The sequence below is a fragment of the Schistocerca americana genome, chromosome X, assembly GCF_021461395.2.
Source record: "Schistocerca americana isolate TAMUIC-IGC-003095 chromosome X, iqSchAmer2.1, whole genome shotgun sequence".
Classification (NCBI taxonomy): Eukaryota; Metazoa; Arthropoda; class Insecta; order Orthoptera; family Acrididae; genus Schistocerca; species Schistocerca americana.
Genome location: NC_060130.1, coordinates 294,460,481 through 294,482,845, shown reverse-complemented (window position 1 = coordinate 294,482,845; position 22,365 = coordinate 294,460,481). Strand labels below are relative to the sequence as shown.

Sequence of the window (22,365 nt, the reverse complement as noted above, 5' to 3'; positions counted from 1 at the left end):
AGAATAAAATCAAAGGATTAAGTCAACAAAATGGACTGACATGGCAGAACAGAAGCAGTAAGCAACAAAATTGCATTGATGCAGAAGTTCATACCTGCTACACTCTGAAATCTGAATAGGAGGCTCTCTGTATCAAAAGTGAATACATAACCTTGTGGTCCCACTCTAGCACATTCAGTTGCCCTCGAAATGGGATATTCACCAATGCTGTCGTAAGTACTCTCATCTGAAATTTTAAAAAAAGAAAAAGAACTCTTTGAAAATATACAAGACAGTTTATAAATGAAAAAATACTTAAAACTTTTTGTTATCGAAAGATACGTGTTATGCACAAACCAAACCCTAGAACATATGATATTTACAAACTGAAGTAGGTTTTCTAATGCTATGATTTGCCTCAGGCTGCCATGATAAATGTCCTGCACCAGAACTCAACATTGAAATTTTGATTTCCAAAAGTTTCCTACCATGTAATTAAAAAAAAGATTAACCTGGAATTTTTAAGAAATTAAAAAAGTCTAACACAAACTTTAACAATGTCCTTCATACCAATTTGATCAGTGTAGGGTCAGCTGCAGTATTCAGCCCATTTGGCACATTTGTGAAACTTTCTCATTCAACTATTAACTATGCTGTTTGAAATCAATATATTATTTACAGCACATCTCAAAGGTATAAATATACTAAGAACAGGTTAGGCAGGCTTCTACAGGCTCTTGAATATATATCACAAATAATTCATACCATATGCTTTTGTTACTAGGAAACTTTGCTTGGTGAGTTCCCTGAAAAAATTGTACCATGTGACATTAATGAAAGTGACAAGGAGTCTTGTACGTATGGGTCCACAACTGCTGCGAATTTCCTATGTAGGTTGTTTTATTTTGAAATAATCACTATTTTTTGAGTTAGCTGTTAGCTAATTCCCCCCTCCCCTTGAATATTTTAGAGCAACCTCTTATTTTCATCACAATGGAAAATTGTACGGATATAGCATCATATAATTGAACCATCACTGTAGATGAAAAAACATTTGACGGTGTCCTTAATGGACCCTCGTAACCATTGTAGTTGTGGGCACAACTACCTCATATGTCAAGCCCATACGTAAAAAAGAGAAAATTTGACCTTGATGCGAGTTTTGTCACTGTAGCTGCATACAAAACATTAAAATAGTTTCATGTAAGATTTAAACTGAGATTACACATGTTGTAAAACAGACCTGAAGTCCTGGTAGAGGTGTGCAACCATAACAACAGTAACTATGAAAGTGAGTTTACAAATGCTGATAGGTTGCATAAGTAATACAGATCCAGATCATATGCAAGATTCATGCCACCCACCAGCTCAAAAGTGTGTAGTATTGTACTGTGCTGGTGAAAATGAATTCACTTTGTTTTATTGAAAAATAATTATTTTAATTAACTTTGCATTGGATGTGATGCCCCCTACTGAAACCATGATCATACCAAATATGGTTCTATATGACAACGTAAATGGTGCGTCTTTTATACTGTACTATACGAGTGGCCTTGCACGTAAGTACTAACTGAGCTTTTATTATTTTATATTAATATTTGTATTTTACACTTTATCAGAAGAGCTGCCCCGTACCAATACAAGCTTATGTTATGGCTCCATTAGCAGTGCCTTGACAATGTAACTGTATTCAGCTATTGGTTAAGCCTATTTCTTGTATATGACATGTTTTGCTTGACCTTTGTACAGACGTTATTCAGCATACTTGACAATGCATGTAATGATCTTGGATGGTATGTATTCATGTTCTTCAAAAATTGTGTACAATCAATTTCATTTGAGATTTATATAATCTCAATTATTTGGTTAGGCTGTATTGTACGATATTATTAACACTTCTCTTTACCTGTCACCAGATCATCTGGTGACGGACTATGCTCAAAACACGTCATGAGCACAAGAAAGGATTCAGTACCAACTGGATCTATATCTCTTATGCGACTTAGAAGCACTTTTAAATTCACTTTCATTGAAATTACACACGGATGCTGCCACATGTCTTCCCCAAACTGATGTGTGGATTATATGACACTATATGCATAAAATTAATGTCAGGAAAGGAACAGAGGTAGCTTTAAAATGTCCAAGGGATTAAATTAGCTAATTGCTAAATCATGAAATACTGATTATTTCAAACTGAAACAGTCTATGCAGGAAAATGACTTCTCTCAGGGAATTCACAGCAGCTGTGTGCCCATCTAGTTGCAAAATTTTTAAATTACTTCAGAAACTTTGGCCAATCAAAAGTACAGTGTGGTACTTAGAACTAAATCAGAATGCTGGCTTTCTTTGAAGATAAGAAGTGCTACCCATATTTTAGCCCAAAACACAAGAAAATTAAAAGATGCTCACCAACTTTTTTTCCCCAGCTCTTGGCAACATCTGAAATCAATACTGAATGTCAGCACTTCTGTTTTGTTTGCTGTGCTATATGAATTCTACAAAAATGAATGATGCACTTTCTATACTGTGTGATACACAACATGGAGCTAGTATTGAGAAGCTGCAGTGGCTGAACATACCAATACTGAACGTCAGTGTGCAAACAACAATAGAACAGGAAACTGATAATATTTTACTTTATATTATTTTCTGAAATACAGGTTGTGTCGAGACTGATCTGCAGCATTGGCCTAGGTTAAATTTAAATTGACTTACTAAACACAACAAATGCAAGATCGTGATAATCACCATAATTTTACACTTATTGGATTTCAATGGATGTTCTCTGTTTGCCATTTTCACAATTTCATAGGCAAAAATAGATAGGTTGTATCAGAAGGTGTGTCAGCAGGTTCAATATCTCTAAGAAGCTAATTCATTTGCAGTTACAAGAAACAAGTATTCATTAAGTCTGAATGTCCATTTCTATCTTCATTTGCGCTCAACATAAAGGTAACGGCTCTGTTTCTCATGTTAGCACAATTACAATAGCAAAGTGCAGCTTAACCCTCAACAGCACAGTGTCGCAACTTTTCTCTACCACTATCCATATCCTAATACAAATACGAAATTTACGCATACAAATTTCTCAGTAACAGTATAAGCTGACAAGCAGATTTCACCTAAAGACATGAAAGATTTTCTGTTAAATTAGTAATATAAGTTGTGAACCAGAATGTCAATCACTAAGTAACGAACAAAGATTGTCACATACTTCACAAGGAATTTTTATCTTCTGTCTCACTACACAGTCTGTCAATAAATTTGCTGGCTGCTGAATTAGCATGGTACACGCCACTTTGTTAAAAGTAGTGTCAGGCTCATAATATTTCTGCAAACGTGAAATGTGTGACCAGAAATTAATTCCACATCCTGGAAGCAGTTTATGATATTAATGAATAACCTCACTTAACAGAGCAGCTAATCCAATCTGTGACAATACATAACTGAAAAAAAAAGATTCCACCAGCCCAGGTGTGTTTCCTACTTTGGAGATGTAAATTGCCTTCAGTGTCAAACATCCTCATACAACTTCATGCCAATTTAATAAAGAACAAATCAAGATTATGTACACAAAGTGTGTAATGGCCAAGTTCAAGTGGGAGCAGCTTTTGTATTGCAGACCTGTAGCCCTCCAACTTCCATGTGATCGGTTTGCTAAAAAAAACATCTCAGGGGGAAGCATAGCAGCTCTAATGACGAACTGGAGGACAACAATGAATGACTGGCTCCTGTCACAGCTGCAGGAAATCCGTAAGAAGGAAATCCTCCTGCTCATTAAAAACTGAGTTGGCTGTGCTCAGGGCTCTGGCAACTACTTTTGAATAAAGACTTCAATGTTACCCACAGTGTTGTTTCTTATCTTATTCTGAACACCCCTCATCCTAATATCACTATAGGCTTCAAATATTTTTCTGCCTTTTTTAACAGTTTTCAATACATTGGGACCAAGTGATGGGAAAGCAGATGAATTAATGCGCTGACAGATAAATGGTGATAATTTTACATTATCAGAAAGTAGGCCATGACAATAATATTTTTGTTGATACAAATCAAAATGATACCCAGAATATACTAGAGAAACATTTTTCACAGAAAATTTGATGTTACAATACTGGGTGTAAATTATTAAGGGAAGAGTCAGCAGTGGATATAAACATGTCAGAACTTATTGACTGCCACCCATGTAAAAAAACAAATGTAGATGATTGAAGAGTGTCAAAAGCACAAGGAATATCTGCGATAAAATTCAGAAAAACAACAACAACAACAATGTTGTCATCACAGCTAAAAAATTTATCAGGTTTGAGATGTTACTGTCGCATTGATTTCAAAAATAACTAATAGTGTGTTACTCACTTGTGACTATTGAAAAAAAGAGATAGTAATCAACCTATGTCTGATCACCCTGTTGAGATTAATGTAAATTTATTTAGGCAAATAAAAGCTAAAACTTCAAAACTGCCACATCCAACTTCAAGAGGAAGTATTCAAAATGAATACTGAATACATCCGATTCATATAGCGATCTGAGATTTAATTTAATCAGCCCAGGTGTTTATTAGTTATGACACTGTATAAAATACTGAAGAGTGAAAGGACATGCTAGATGTAGACAGAATTAAAAAGGTTGTTGAATGGTGAATGCAATAATACACTACAGGGAACTAAAGAAGTAAGACAGATTAGTAAAATTCCTTAAGTGAAGCACACTGAGGAATTCAGATAGCACACATAATAACAAAAGGTTTTAAAAACCACAGTGATTTAAAACACAAGAATACAAACAGAAAAACACTTTTCTACAGAAGTTTCAAGGACAAATCTTAATGTAGCAGGCAAACATTTGCTTCAAAAGATGAAACTGATCAAACATGTTTTGAATACCATGACAACAGTCACGTACCACAAATGTGTTTTAAGGCCCTTGTAAATGACCAAACAATTTGTCAAATTTTACTACAGTTGCCAAAATTTGACTGTGTACAGTGCTGTTTGATGTGTGTGCCAGAAATTCTGATTGACAGAAAATCTGACAACATGGCAAACATTGTTAGTGTTGATTTTTCACTGTGTAAGCTTTGTGAAAAATGGTTTTATTTCAATTTATTGCAGTGTATCATGACTTTCCACAGCCATAGAAATTACGATCAAGGATAAAAACAAAATAGCACTGGTAAGTACCAAAATGGTAGAGGTATTACCTTTCCCCGTGCATATTATGCAGGAAGAGGTTAAGAAGAATATCAATATTCTATGTACAGCATACAAAGAGGAGTGCAATTAAGATATAAAAATGTCTGGTTCTTAAACGGATCATGTAGGCTATATGTTCCCACACTGCCATATCTTAATGAACTGTCTTTGGAGGACCTAGTAGAGGAGAATGAATTTTCACATACTTGTGTATTATTCTTCAATGTGAGGGCGAAGTAACTCTAAACAAATCATTAAAATTTCCACTGTATAATTGCAGAAGATTGATGCAATCAACAGGTTCCAAGAGTAACACTCCCTTTAACAGGTTTTAATGTGTGGAGATGCTTTATCATTACTACATTACACTGCACTGCATTAATACTTGTTCCATAGATCATGAATACAACATCTCGTAATAATGTGGAAAGTCAGTTTAACATAAGGTTTCTTTATGTTATGTAATTTTTAATTAATACCTAAAAATTCATCTATTCAGTAGGAGTAGTTGTCATTCTGTAATTATTTTAATTTGTTTTCTAAATGCTATCTGTCAGACTTTTAATGCTATTTGGTAAAGGACCAAAGACTTTTGTGGCAGCATAATTCAACCCCTGTGCCAAAGTCAGATTTAAACTAGAATAGTAAAGCTTATTATCCTCCCTTCTAGTCTTGCAGCTATGCAATTTGCTATTGTTTTTGAATTGGGCTGGGTTATTAGTACCCAATTTCTTAAGTGAATATGTATTGTGAAGGTACTGTGAATATACCCAATTCCTTAAATAAATATCTGCATGCTGATCTCCAGTGGGCTACAACTATTATTCCTATTACACACTTTTGTGGAATGAATACTTTCCTTCTCAATGATGAATTATCCCAAAATACGTCATATGAAAGCAGTGAATTACAACAGGCACAATAGGCTAATTTACTGATACGGTTATCACCAAAATTTGCAATAACCCTTATATAATAAATAGCTGAACTCAAACAATTCAGGAGATCATAAATGTGTTTCTTCCAATTCAATTTCTTAACAGTGCACAAAACTGGAAAGTGAACATTCTGTTTTACCAACATACTTGTGTTCAAAGTCTATTTATCAATAGTGTTATGCCATTTACGGTACAGATCTGTACATATGGTGTTTTCTCAAAATTTAGTGGGAATCCATTTGCAGAGAACCACTTAATTTTTTTAAAGACATTTACAGTTTTCTTAGTTAATTCTTGTTTGCTGAGTGGGATTACTGTACTGGTATCATCAGCAAAAAGAACTAACTTTGCATCCTCATGAATATAGAGCAGCAAGCTATTAATATATATTGGGGACAATAAGGGACACAAGATTAAACGTTGTAGGACACTGTTCTTGATACTTCCCCACTTAGGTTGGTTGGTTTTTGTAGACTATCTGTATAGTTAATTTCAATCTTCTTCATTCATATTTAACCATTTGTGAACTGTACCACTCATGCCACAATAGGTAAGCTATCTAGAAGATTTCCATGATTCACACATGATCACAAAAAAAACCAATGGGTGATGTTCAGTTGTCAAAAGCCTTTAATATTTGTTCAGTGAAAGCATATATAGCAATTTCTGTTGAAAAGCCATTTTGAAAACCAAACTAACATTCTGTTAGTACTTCATTTTTACAAACCAGCATTTGTAGCCATTACCCCTAGTGTCAAAATACAGCACACTCAAACAGTAACTGCTTCAAAAGTCAGAATAAACTGACAAATGCTGTATGTATGTATGTATGTATGCACATATGTATGCATGTGTATGAACTTTTTTGACAAATTCATGACTAAACAACATAATATTCAAAATTTTCACAAATATAACAAAATTTTTAATACTCTACAATTTTTTTGAGTATAGAATAAAACAGTATAATACGTTCACATCAATACAGTTTATTCAACAAGTCTCAAAATGGAAAAGTAGTATATAACATTATGAACACTCTTAGAACTAAAGATATGTTGCAGATTTAATGTTCGACTGATTAACAACAAAATAAAGCCAGCAATGACCAAACGAAATATTTCTACAAGTGTGACATTTTAGTCGTCGTGGATTGTACAATAGCATGAACTGTCACAAGTGAAGATTCACATGTAAACATAGGAAATCAACCATGATGACATGTAGCAGAATTTCTATAGGACATGTAAATTTAAATTTGTTGAATGCTTTCAATTAGCCAATGTTTAAGTTTATCAGCATTCAGATATTTGATGGTCTACGGCAGTTTATTTTGCAGTAAATACTTTTACCAAATCTGAACACATTTAAGTGACTATATAATTACTACTACTTTATTGAGTAAAACAAATAACATATTCTAATGTAACAAATAATGTATTACCTCTGAAAGATTCATAAATAATTTTCTGAAAATATAGTGGGAGCCTGAGGAAACATTAAGTGCTTCACTCTAAATATGAAATAGAAGAAACCACACACTGCCATTTTCATGTACCAAAATATATTTTGGGCCTCATGTTTAACGTGACTTGATAATTTACACAAGTCAATGTTTGTTTCCTGTTTCTGTTTATTTATTAATATATCCACCACTCAGCATTTGCACACTCTACTAGGACAATATCAAGATTACAACAGTTTTTGAATTCAAGAGTGTGAACCACTTTTACATACATTTCTTTTTTTTCATTTTTCAAGGCATTTAGCGAGACAATGTGTCAATGAAGGTAATATATTAGATAGATTTGTATCTGTACATTCGTAACTATTGTTTTCTTCAGTCAAATTGTTGATATATCACTCTTTGCAGTTGTTATATTTATTTACAGACTATCTTGAGTTATACCTACACATTTTTCTTTCCTATACAAAACTACATTTCCTGTCAAAAAAAAATTTTTGGGCCCCCATGAGATTTGCACCACAAAACAATTTTGATATGGAGGGGGGTGGGGGGGAAATCAGAAGGAATTAAACAATAGTTTTTTTTGGAAACTGTACGTATTTTACTCAAAAGTTTCACATTCAAACTAGGTATTACATAACTTACAGTACTCCCAATTTTGTAATTACAGTTAGCATACATCTTACAAATGTTACATCATCTGCAATAAGCATAGATTTACAGGGCATGTTACTGGGTAGCTCATTTACAAAGTATTATAAATACTAGTGCCCAAACACTGTTCCTTTAAGAACAGTGAGAGTAACATTCAAGAACTGGCTTCATAATTTCGTTTAGTTTCTGCATTTTCCAAATATCACCCACACAACAACCGACCATGACGTGGAACATGTCATAGGTTTACAAACAGTTATCATTTCTCTGTGAAAACTCTGCTACATCATGGTCATTTACGGTGCTAGAATTTAGTAATCTTAATCTGCAACAAAATTCAATAAATGTAACCCACCCATGTACACATAGCTTTTTCTTGTTTATGAGATTTGACCCAATTGTAAAGGATGGAAAAGGAAACTGGCAATGCCCTGTTTCAATGGTACTATCCGGGCATTTGCCTGGAGTGATTTAAGGAAATCACAGAAGACATCTGGCCGGCCATTTGCAGATTTCAACTGTCATCCTCCCAAATGTGAGTCCAGTGTTCTAACCATTAGGACACCTCATTCATTAGGTGTAAAGTGGGCATTACCGTCTTCAACAGCAAGCGCCGTGAGTGAATGGCACACCTTTGTTTCCAAATGAGACACACACAGTATACCATCAACACTATCTGTGTAGATATTTTTATTGCACTACAGATACAAAAATAAATGGGAATCAGAAATTACTCTGTAATGAGCAACAGGAGACAAACATCACTTGTACCAAACTATTCAGAAAATATCCGTGAACAACCTGGTGTTCAGACATGGACAAGATCAAAATATTCCTCTGAATGCTGGTTCATTACTATGAAACTGCAACTATGCTACAGGAGATCCCTCGCATATCCAAAATACGGATAGGCCAAACATCAGCCACTTTATACGTAAAGAAAAAGTGCTGACAATTACACTTCTTTCATCCAAAATCTGAAACGAAAGTTCACTCAATAAACAAGTCGCTGAAGTCGCGCTCTGACGTTTCTCGCCTCTGGTATTACCAAGCAACAGTCAAAATACTGCTTCGCAAAAATCAGAGTTAATCATATGTCGTCATCGTTATTGTTAGTACCTATACACTACAGCTGTTCACGACCAATAGGGATCACTTCAAACCGACGCTGTTCAAACTAGAACTTTCCTTTTTAACAAAGAAATTTCTAATGCGCTCCGAAGGTTCAGTTTTACATACGAAATATTTTCCACAGTACAAAGGCCTTAAATGTTTAATCTCAAAATTTTCTAAGAAATTTCGATAAAAGTAAGTTTGCTTGGTTTGTACCGGTATCCAAGTCTCAGAATGAGTTTCAGTGACTACTTGAGAAATAAAGGAATTGCGATGACTAAGAACGTCCTTATGCATAACTAGGTGAATAACTGAACAAACCTGCTCTTTTTTCCTATCCTTTTCTCTTCAAAAAGACGCGTCGGATACACACAATGAGATGTTTGGTACAAGAGAATTTAACGAGAAATAAGACTGATTACCTTTCCGAATTTTTGCGCTGAGGCCCTGAGGATCGTAGTCTAGCGTAACAACCACCGAATGTTCATATTTTGGCACAAATTCACACGTAGTAGTAGCGCACAAGACATTCACCCTGCGAAATATCTGCGCCATTTTTCGTATTAGATAAGATAGCGTGACACTAAGCTTATGCCTACAAGCTCGAAGCAGTGCAAAGAACTTCAAATACAATGCTGCAATGATGAACTTGACCACAGTAAATTATCCGCATATTTACGATAGGTTCTGAGATACTGACCTATAGACATGGAGGTATAATAGTAATTGTACCTCCATGTCTATAGGTCACTCATATTTGGTCAATTTGTTTGCAGCGTTAAGTACTAGGGGCCAACTGTAAGACGCTGCATAACTGCTGTATAGAGTATTACAAGAATTTCGACGTAAATCAGGTGCATTCTTCTTTACTTATTTGTTTACCTCGAATACTTGGATTATTTTGGCGGTGTTATTGAATATTTTAGAATGTAAACAAACAATAAAAAGAAACAGGAACAAGGCATTTGCAGAAAAAAAGTTTTCAACATGTACGAAAAACCAAAAATATCTTAAGGAATCAAATTTATTTATAGGCAATAAAATTCGCAAAATTAAAAAAACAACATACTTTGTATCTTCTCAGTGTCCATTATGATAAAAAAGTTTATTAAGACACGTTACATGTATAAAAGAACTTATCTCTCTTCGATGTAGGCCTATGCTTTCAAAAGCAGACTGTACACTTGATGGTCCAACAAATTTTTATCACTGTATTTATTTAGTCACGACAACATTTTTATAAACGCTTATCATCTCACGTTCAGCCTATAATCTATACACGAATCACTCCCGTGATCAAATTCATTTGACAAAAATGAGTGCATGATAGTGGCAGCATTTTTCTTAGGTGAATCTATGTATGATAATCTAAGCACATAGTGCAGTTACTCGGCGCAATTTTATGCTGACACAGAAGCGCTTCATAATTTTGGCGTTGCTGAGAAGTTCCTTCTTGTATTTCTCTTGCCAGAATATTGCAGATAATTTTCCATTCCTCCAGACATATGTTGTAGTGTGTGGATAGTATTTTAATGCCTAAACCCGTTTAGTACAGTCTACATAAAATGTGTATGAACCCTTTGACTGTTGTGGACGTGCTAAGATGCTTTCCGGGTTGCTATGAGAATCTTAACACGGCCCAGTCTACCTTTCTCAACATCTAAACATATTCTATCTGTCCTGCCCTTGAGTGCTATAGGCGCATACGACGCGGCGCCACTCAGGCACATGGGTGCTGTTGACGCCTTTGACACACACACACAATCGCATTTGTGTCCCGTTTCGAGGAGGTCTTCAAAGTTAGGGTTTTTTAGTTGTAGCAAGTTTCTGACTTGTCTTTACGTTTCTGGTTATTTTTCAGTATAGATATTAAGGTCGATCCACACTTGAAGGAATGGGATGGGGTGGAATGAAAAGTCAAAACATTCCTCAATGTATTTCAAGTGGAGGCAATCACAAAGGACTCAATGTTTACGTTTGTGTGGGGAACTGAGTCATCGGCTAACATCGGAAGTTAACCGATTTTCACTGCACTCACACGTGTTGTCATAGTGGATTTAGCGGTTTTGAAGCTTCCTAGTCTTTATTGTATTTTTTTGTTTTGTTTTCGTAATGTCGTGCAGTTGTTCCATGAGTAACTGGATATTTTTTCCATTGAACGTTCATTGACCAGAGAGGTCCGATACATGAAAGCAAAAATTGATTTATAGCCAATTTACACCAGTCATCAAGGCAGGCGACGTCACTGTCAAATGGTGGAATATTCCAACTAGATGGAACGTCCAAGCAGCGTCACTTTGCTTAGCACACCACCAGACACTGACGTTGGGTGATGAAATACCCTGCGTGATTTAAAAAGCCAGAATATAATATCAGAATTAAGGAACTAACAATGACAAAATTTGTTAATGGCTAAAGCAAGGATGTTCTTGATAAAATTTGTATGGTAAACTGCTGAAAACTGGAGCAACATTTCAAGACAGTGAAATATATAATGATTATACAGTCACATTGAGCTTGTTTATTTTATAATTTCATGTTTTTTTTCTTTCTAAGTCCAAAACAATGTCTAAAACAACTGTATTTTTTTGCTTCAATAAAGCTGATGCTTACATTGTTAAAAACGGTTATTTAACGAAAAGGACTTCATCATGTTATGTTCTTATTTATACACAGAAGGTGTTTTCTCAGTGCTAGTATTGTAGATCCAAATTTTCTTTCCCTCCTAGGTATCTGGTCTCTCTTGCAGAAGAACACAACACGAAAAAAGTAACAAAGTTGTCATGGAACATTTGCATTGTACCAAGGAAACCAAACAAAACACAACAATAAAATAAAGGCTAAGAAAACGAAAAAGTACGAATTCGATGCTATAATATGAGTTGAGTGTTGCGAGAATACGTTATCTTCCGACACTAGTAGACGACGACACCATTGCCCCTCCCCCCGCCACACACCAACGTCAAAGCCAAAACTTTCTTCCCAAGACACCCTGACATTCTGTTTACAGCCTGTGTGATTGCTGCCATTTGAAATGCAGTGTGAACTGTTATGACATTATGTTCTGCCTCATTTCGTTCTGTTTAGTGTATATCGACCTTTAGGTTTTACAATACCTGGGTAGAAAAAAGCTTACAATTTGTAAAAATAAGAACAAACACCGATGAAGAAATTTTCATAATAACCTTTAATAACCATTAATTTTCATAATAACCATTAATTTGATGGTGAAAAGTTCAGCTCTATTGAAAGGAAAAAGTACAGATGTTTTTGACGTTATTTGATACGTATAATGAAAAAATCACAATAAATAAGGTAAATAGGACCTTTGCTTTGCCATATAAACAGTGCTGTTTTTCTGGGGGAACGCTGGGGGATGCGTACTCCTAAACTTTTTCGCCGACAAAGCAATTATTTTACGATGTTGAGAACTTGCAAGAGTGCCAAAGATTTATTTCACGGACGTAAATTTTTCATTTCTTTTTTCGTGTTGGTAATTGCAATACGAATGATACCAGTGCAGTTTTTGGTGGGAAAATCGATGTCATTGACTGTTTCAAGCATTTCGAAGCTGCGGCCACCTTCTCAACAACTGAATCGCTGGCAGGCAGCTCGACAAGCATGTTATGCCTTTGCCCGCTAATAGTGGGCGATGGTAGTGCTAAACGGATATGCATACACTCAAATTGCATGCTTCATTTGAGGTGATGTAAACTGATGTGTTCGATACCACTTTCTCAGTATCGCCTGCTTCATTTGAGCTATAAAGTCAACTGAAAAGTACGATAGCATTTTTTTTTGCATTTCGACATGTTGATGACGTCATGGCCAAAACCAGATGGGTGGTATCCCATGCTTCAGTTATAACTAATTTTCGCTGCATTATATCCCATGTCAGGGTACCCTCAAACTTTTTTTTTTCAGAAAAAAAGCACTGCATATAAACATTATCTGATATGTTTGTATGAATATATTATCACTACAAAATATATGTCAATGTTTTGAAATGTCTGGATTGCGCTTTTCCAACTGTTTCACTTTACAGGCGTTTACTGTACAAACTTTATCAAGGATATCCAATATAAATTTTGGTATTGTGATTGATAACCTTTGCCTGTTCTGTAATAGACCACTTTCATGTGTTAAAAATATTATTCAGATTGTTGTGGTTATTCGGAATATTTATAATATTAAAGCAGCATTTTCGGCCAGTATTGTAAGTGTTAGTTTTATGTAGTTAAAGCTTAAAAATCATTAAATTTCAAGATTTGGTCACATGATTGAAAATGTTCTGTTACTAGTTGACACTCTGGTGATGTCACAGGCTAGGAATAAGGCAAAGCTATACGTGTTTTATAGGATTGTTACTTGAAGTAACTGCAAACAGTTTCGTTATTTAGTCATGGAAAACGCATTTAGGAATTTTAAGTGACAATGGCAAAGAATTTTGTGAAGGCTGATAGTGGAAACCCTCCGAAAGTTGATGCATTTGTGGTCTCTTCATTCTTCCAAAGCAATTCAGATTTTTATGTTCTGGAAATAATAAACATGAAAACTGCACTGGACGGCGACTGTGGAGGAAATACTGTGACACAGCAATAAGTCGCAGAATTGTCTTAAAGCTGAAGGAATCTGGACCTGGATTATTTGCTTGGACTATGATGAAAAGGTTTCCCAGAGCAACTTGTGAAACCACGTTCAATAAAACACAGTGACAATTTTTTCATTCAGAAGATAATTCTGCTTGTTAACACTTCTGTTGTTGTTGCCAGAACTACTGCTGATTTCCTCTTTTCTCAGTTTTCAGCCAGTATAATAACATTCACGGGGAGCTGCAGAGGACTAATGTGTTTGCCTTCAACATCTTTACACACTGCAGTTTTTCTGTTCATTCAAGTCATTAATTTAAACCAAAAGAAAATAGAGTCTCCAAAATATACAGTTGACAGAACAGAACCTTAAAGTGTCTTGCTCTACTGTATACTTAACTGCTGCAACACTATGATTTAAAAGTGCTTAAGCAGGACCAGATTTCTATTTATCATAATGTGCTGGTTTTATTACATTTTTCGTAAGTTCTCTTAGCCAAAATCGTACAGCTATAATAGGCTCATTGGAGACAGTTGGAACTGGCAAACCGCTGTCTTCTATGACTTGTTTGCAAAGAGTAATGTGGTCAGAAATTGTTAAATGGATTCTCAGATTCTTCAGAATATAGCTATGTCAGACACGAAACACATTTTCTTAACAGCATTCTTGTGGTTTATCACAAATTGATCAAGTGTATAATGGAGCTAATACATGAAAATAGATATCAATATGTAATACCATACAGAATTTAAAGCTGTTACATAACTGTATTATGAATAAAGTGGACTTAAGAAGACAGTAGTATTTAGTGAAGAGAACAGGAAAGGAAACGAAAAAAAACTTGCTCTTGAGGAGGCTCTATTTTGTCAAATTTGTAATAGCACCCCAGAACACTATATATTTTGCTAAAAATGACGATACCTTACATCAAAATAATTCATATGGGAATAAATACGCATAGTGATCACCATCTCACTTGGATCTCTACAAGCGAGTTGCAGCCACATTTTATGCATCTTCTCATTCTTTGGGACACTCAAAAACAATTTTTTAGAACTTTTTATAGATGTATTTGTACAATGTGGTACTACACACCATTTGTAAATTTTTCGAAACATAAATTGCGAAACAAGGTACCACTGTTAATGAGCTTAAAGACAGAAGAATCAGCGTGCTAGCCAGACACTTCACAGACATCACAGCTTTAAGACAGTAGGAACAGCATACTAGCCAGTGATGTCAAAGACACCACATTACTCAAATGGAGCATTTTAGTGGACAAATTAGTTGAATATCTTTTTCATTTTTTTTAAATAATGAAGTTCAGGAGGAAAAACAGCTTGTTATGAGCATAAAATGACAATTAACATTTTATGATTATTTCCAGAAACCAGTGAAATACCCTATTCTGTCATATTTTTGGACTTTAGTATCGCTCATAGTATCTTACATCCTCACTTTCATCGTTCGAGGCTGGGCTAAGTGAAAGTCAGTTGTCCTGATGGGCTATCTAGTGTGTATGCACCATTTGATAGTGATATCGCTTGCTGTTCCATTCCTTTGGCGTCTAGTGTGAATGGAGCTTTAGTGTGTTATTCCCTTGTTATTCTGTTCTACACAGGCAAGGTATATTTCAGTTTTGTTACGAAAATTACACTTCATCATATCACAGAGGAAAAAATGCTAATACAAGGTCCAGTCTCATTAATGTGACCTCCCCCTATTTTCAACATCAACATGCAATAACGACTCACAGATGGCAGGCCGCAACAGTAGCGTTGGAGCATGTATGAAGCATATGTATGAAGCAGATGTGGATAATAGTGCAGTCATTGTCATAATGTGAAAATGTAGCAATTTATCTGACGTCCAAGAGGGCATGATCATTTGCTTACTGACCAAGGGTGGAAGTATTTCTGAAACAGCCAAGTTTGTAAATTTTTTGCCTGCCACTTTAGTTACAGCATACTGTGCACAGGAAAACGGCGCAATCTAAAACCAGCGCCAAGGCAGCTGTGGTACACCGCAGGCCATAGATGACAGGTGAGTAGACCTGTAACTGTTGAGCAACTGGCCACCCAGATGAACCAAGCGGCTACTGACAGTGTCTCCTCAACGACTATTCAGCGAACTTTGCTGCGTATGGGCCTCTGCAGCGGACATCTCACTCATGCACCCATGGTGACTGCAGCTCATTGGTACACCAGTACTGTAACTGGACGTCCATTGAACAGATGGGCATTGGGGGTATGGTTTCAAATGTCTGAAAGCAAACACCCTGTAACAATTATAGGAAGGGTTCGGGCCAGAAGAGGGTGAGTGTGGTACCTGTGTGATCTTGTAGTTCTGTAAGGTACAAGGGATATCATCCCTACATGCAAGTTGTTTTTCCTTGGCAAGATGGTATCTACCAGCAGGGCAATGCAACATATCACACAGCTTGAAGTGTACATGCATAGTTTGAAGAGCACCAGGATGAGTTTACCATACTGACCTGGCCACCAAACTCCCTGGATTTACACTCAAACAAGAATCTGTGGGAGCACCTCGAACAGGCTGTTCATATCATTGATCCTCAGCCAACAACCCTAGTGCAACTGGGCATGGCCCTCGAGTCAACAGGTTCCATTCCCATGTTGGTATCTTCCAGAACCTCACTGACTCTCTTTCTGCACATCTTGCAGTGGTCCATAATGCAAAATGTGGTTATTCAGGATTTTGATTGGTGGTCACATTAATGTGACTGGACAGTGTATATTTTTTGATATTGCAGATTGTGATTATTGCTACAGAATTTTAAAGTAACAGTTTAGAACAGTTTACTTCAGCAGGTGTAGCGTGCCATTCAAGTCGTCCTACATCTTCATAATTCGAAAAATAGGAGGTGATTAAACTTTTGAGAAAGGAGCATGCTTTAGCAACAACTTTTATTGAGAATGAGTGATTTTTGGCTATTTACTCACGTGCTTTATGATCTGACTCCCATACCCAAAAGACAATTTGGTAAGGGACACCTTTCACGACGATTCTAAAACAAGACTTGGTTATCTTTACAGCAAATGATATCATTCTATATTGTTTGTACACCATAGCAATTTTGCAAAAGTTAGTTTGTTAGAGCAAAACAGAAATATATGGGATTCAACAAACTTTATCACATCATAGATATTTTAGTATCTGTCTGACCATGCCAAGATCTAAAATTTATCAATCATTGAGATGAAAATGTGCATTTTGATTCGTCATTTTTCTACAAAATTATTTTCTGGCTGCATTTTGTGTTATTGTTGAGAATTCTTTAGTCTAGAAACCACTCTGCAGTTACTAGAGGAGAAATTTCCTAAAAAACTAGGAACAATGTCGATAAAGTTCGTGAGACATCTCTCAGTGAATATTATCCACATTAAAGCATTTAAGTGACAAAAGCTTTTAAGAGTTGCAAGTGAGCTACCTTTTAAACAACGTGCTCCATCCAAACAAAGTAGATATTTACGTTAACAACTGACATCGTCCCAGATATGTTTTCCTAGATCAAAAGCAAGGAATCATGGCATGTGATACTATGTGAAAGAACAGGAACAACATCAAAATTACTGAATAAACTGAATCGAGGAGAATTCCACCTCAATTCAACTGATATGCCATTTGACAATCAAGCTGTGAAACACAAGAGAAACATGAATCTTGACTGCTTGCAGCAACATACATTTGCTTGAGGTGAAGTAAAATTCAGAAATAATAATGAAAAAATCAAGGAACAGCAATCTATTGATTAAAATTCGACCCTCCTGATTTACTACTAGCTTCAATGGAATCAGTGCTTAGAACTATGAAACTTCACAGAAAGATTATTTTTCTCATTTGGACACTTGAGGGAAAAAGTGTTAGTGACGTATTGATATTCCAACTTTAGATAAAAGCATAATTGTATACTTCCATTTGCTTGTTATAAATAATATAAATAGCATGCATCACATCATCATTTCATCATACTAGTCATAATATCAATAAACTTGCAATTCTTTAAAGTGCTGAACACAACTATCTACAAAACAACTTTAAATGTCTGATTACTTTGTAAATGAGGAAAGATTAGAAATTATGTCTATAGTTTGTTGGAAATCACCAAGTGCTCTCATTATGAAACACTGGTTGAATATAGTCAGGGTAATTTTCACTTCAGTTATGCAAAGGCTAGTTTTTCGCACAGCTCGATGTTTATGACATCATGTCTCCTGAACTATGTGTTGTACATAATTTTGCGGGTGTGTTTGGTGATATATGTAGATACTATCTGTGAAGTATGTGCCAATAGAGCTAGTAGTATAGAAGTAGAAAGTCACGGTTGTGTAGAAGTTTCACTGTATGCCATTTTAAGGAAAAGCTAGTTTTACACACATCTTAATGTTTACGATGTTATAGCTACTTAACTATCTGTTGAACAATGATATAATTTTGAAGTTACATTCTGTGGAATATTTTGACATTGTCTGCAAACTACATTGCGAATAGAGATGAAGGTAAAGAAGTAATAAATTAAAATGTCCCACCTGGTGCTGAAGTTTTGCTGCATGAAAAATGAAAATGTAGCAAGCAATAATCTTTTCCCTTTTATCACTCTTTGGTGGGTGCCTGTGGGAAAAGTTTCGTAAAGATTTAAAATTGTTTGTAAAGTTTGTTGGAAGTCGCTAAGTACTCTCATTGTCAAATATTGGGTGAATAAAGTCTGAGTATTTGTGCACCATCAGTTACACTGCCTCAAGAAAACACACACAGTTTCTAAATGTAATACTTGGCTAACTGTGTTAAACTTTTAACACAAGCTCATACCTCTTAATGATTATTTTATGACAATACTTCGAATTTTTAAATTCGGTCAATAATCAGATGAAATATTCTGGATACGGTATTTGATGATGTTTATTTATCCATTTTCATCATCACTAACTATATTTTCTGATGTTAGATTCGGACAGCAGGCTTGGTACACAGGGGGTATGTATGGAAGAAATTTCTGTATATCCTTCAATTTTGCCTCTTGCGATTTTTCTTCCTCCTGGATACAATATCATGCGCTCTGGCCCATTTGTGGACGAAGACGAACGAATTTTCATTTAGCAAGGCCCAAATTTTTCCAGTATTCAATGTCACCCATGATATATTTAAATTTCATTATCATTTGATAGGTGTATTCTATATGAAGCCTCTAAATTTTCAGCCTGTTACTCACTGTCCATCAGAAGTGTTTCCTTTTTTCCTTCACTTGAAATCTCGTAATAAGTTTTAAATTTATCACATACTTTGCATGTGTCTCTTTTCTGCATGTGGTGACAGTAAAATCTTCATAAAAATGTTGATTTCAAAGACTTGTTGTAAAGAATTACATTTCTCTGCCCCTGCAAAACCCTAAAAACCTATCACAAATAATTTTTGTGTTTTAATTCAGAAGAATAATATTTTATTACATTCGCAATGGTATTTTGGTTTCTCAACCAATGTCTCACATTTGTGGAAAATGAAGCTATATGTTTCTTCCTCCATTCAATTTTGCTATGTGACGAAGTTTGGGGAATCATGTCTGGGCGACTGTTACTGGTATGTTTAATGTTTTCAAAACGAACATTCATTTCAATGCATGGAGAAAATGTTTTTTTCTGACCGTATCTGTTCCACCTAATCCTCTAGGCCTACACAGTGCCACTTACTTTCTCTGAACGAAACGTGCAATGAAACTACTTTATGTAATTACATTTCACAAAGCCCAAAATGATTCGTGAGTTCCTTTATGTCTTCTGTATCTACTTCCATGCAGTATACCACAGTCGTCCCTGCGTTTATGACTAGGCTGATCAGCAAGATGTTTTTCTCCAACATGTCAACTGATTTTAGTTTTATATACCTTTCGCGAACTTTTCAGCGGCCTTCAAACATGGATTCATTTTGAGTCTTCTGCATCTGACAGTTGCTGTCGGCTTCTAGTCCGTCATTAACGAAAGAAGAAAAATGTAACAACGTCATCGGCATACACACCCAGGGAGGGATTCAAATGGTTCAAATGGCTCTGAGCACTATGCGACTTAACTTCTGACGTCATCAATCGCCTAGAACTTAGAACTAATTAAACCTAACTAACCTAAGGACATCACACACATCCATGCCTGGGGCAGGATTCGAACCTGCGACCGTAGCGGTCGCGCGGTTTCAGACTGTAGCGCTTAGAACCGCCAGGGAGGGGCTGGTGGGTTGAGGCAGGAGCTTTTTGCCTGACTGTTCTCCCTCTCCATCACAATAACAACAGATGTCTAAAAAATGGTCCACTTTTTGACTCTAGTGTCAATTTTAAAGCTGTATTTTTTAATTTCTCATACTGTTGATTGGACGGTAACAGGGTGAAAACAGTGGACTTTAATGTGTCCCTGGTAAGAGACTTGTAGAAATTTACACAACACAGTGGATAACAGTAAATGGAGGAAGACGCCCTGATGACAAGAGTTGCATATTATTTACAGAAATGCATTTCTCAAATGTCTGAGAAAGCAAACACTTCAAGAACTCTGTGCTAATGCGTTGGTGCCAAGTGCAGATTCAGGATTGGGTTCTGGTCACAGTTTGTTACTCTGCTTCCAGGTAGCGAGCCACAAAATGGCCGCAGTAGCTGCACAGAAATACCTATATCGAATTTATATCTGCTCCGTGATTTCTTGTTAGATCTACAGGCGAGTTATATCGCTGAATTTGTCTCATCAAGATCTATTATTCTGGTGGCAAAAATAGTGTGGTTACATTTAAAAAGCGAAGTTGATATCTGGTTCTCAGTTATTAGTGGCGTTGCGAGAACGCGTTACTGTTTATTTTATGGGACTCTATTCCCCCAAGCACATTTACTAAAAGCATTTGTATTTTCACGCATATCAATTTCCAAATTTCTCGTACAACTTTCAGACAACAAAGTAGCATACAGAATACATGTGTCGGAAATGGCAACGAATTCTAGGAGTGACAAGGTACGTTTAACACAGAGGAATTTGCGTGAGCAATTGCTCATATCCATATACGTGGCCTTACAGCCTAACCACCTGCAAAGAACGTCCCAGCAACGAAAAGGCACATATTCAAAGGCTGACCGTACTTGCTGTCAGAAACAAATACGACATGGTTCGTGAGTGAAGTTAATTTTATGTGACGCTGAGTTATATAAGAAATTTCTGATGCTTTGTTTCAAACGTTATTTAATGTAATGAAACACATACACTGTCCAATCACGCTTATGTGATCACCTGTCTAACGCCTGAATAACTACCTCTTGCAGCTCAGACCTCTGCGAGACAAGCAGGAAGAGAGTCCATGAGGGTCTGGAAGGTACCAACAGGGATGTGGAGCCAAGACGACTCCACTGCTGTGGGCAGCTGTGCTAGGTTTCTTGGGTGAGGATCCGTGGCGCGACTAGCCCAACTGAGGTGGTCCCCAGATTCTCGATTGGGTCTAAATCTGAGGAGTTTATTAGGCTGGGGAATATGGTAAACTCATCTTGGAGCTCTTTGAACCACACACATGACTGCATGAACCAGGTACTTGCTGCGGAGGCCCAAACGCAGCAACGTTTGCTGAATGGTCGTTGAGGAGACACTGTTAGTAGCCCCTTGGTTCACCTATGCAGTCAGTTCCTCAACAACTGCACGTCACAGCTCCGCAGCTGTCGTTCAGCCCTGTCATCTATGGCCTGTGTTTTTGGATAGCTCCATTTTGCCAAGCGCGGTGTACTTTAACCATGGCAGCATACAAACAATTTACAGACTTAGCCACTTCGGAAATGCTTCCACTCCTGGCCCATAAGCGAATGATTGTATCCTTTTGGATGTCAGATAAATAGCTTCAACTCCGCATTATGACAACGACTGCATAGTTTTGGACCCCTCCCCCCCCCCCCCCCCCAACACTCTTCACATTATATACCCCCCACTGCTAGTGCTATAACCTTCCGTCTGTCAGTGGTTACTGCACGTTGACATCGAACATAGACGGTAGTCACATAAATGCTACTGGATCCTGTAGTAACCATCCTCTAGCCACCACGAAAAAAACACTATCGGGCTCATATATTCACTCACGAATACCTACCCCATAATCGCAATAAACAGTTTTAGCAAAGTAACACACACAGTGGGTAACTTCAGTGCAAGTCTGTGTGTGTGTGTGGGTGTGTGTGGGTGTGGGTGGGTGTGTACTTTCTTTGTAGTACATGGTTCTCATGCATCTAATGCACATGTGCCGATGATATACGAGCACATCCGAAAAAGAATACAGACTACAGTCTCGCCAAAATTATATATATATATTTCCAGTGTCACTCCTTTGCAAGAAAATGGGCTGGTGACTGTGAAAAGGGGCAGTACTCAACATCATTTTGCTCTATTAATTTTTTTG

The 22,365-nt window shown here is 36.4% G+C and overlaps 1 protein-coding gene across 4 annotated transcripts in view; it reads right to left on the bottom strand.

The window, feature by feature from the left end:
• The window catches only part of LOC124555060 (probable histone-arginine methyltransferase CARMER), a 103,386-nt gene extending 93,395 nt beyond the window's left edge, over positions 1–9,991 (bottom strand). For all 4 annotated transcript variants that reach the window (XM_047128835.1, XM_047128837.1, XM_047128836.1 and 1 more), the window contains exons 1-2: positions 9,774–9,991; positions 95–226 (exon numbers count right to left, since the gene is read on the bottom strand). In XM_047128835.1, coding sequence (XP_046984791.1) covers positions 95–226; positions 9,774–9,906 — 265 coding nt within the window. In that variant the 5' untranslated portion in view covers positions 9,907–9,991. The remainder of the gene's footprint in view (positions 1–94; positions 227–9,773) is intronic.
• Positions 9,992–22,365: the final 12,374 nt, after the last annotated feature.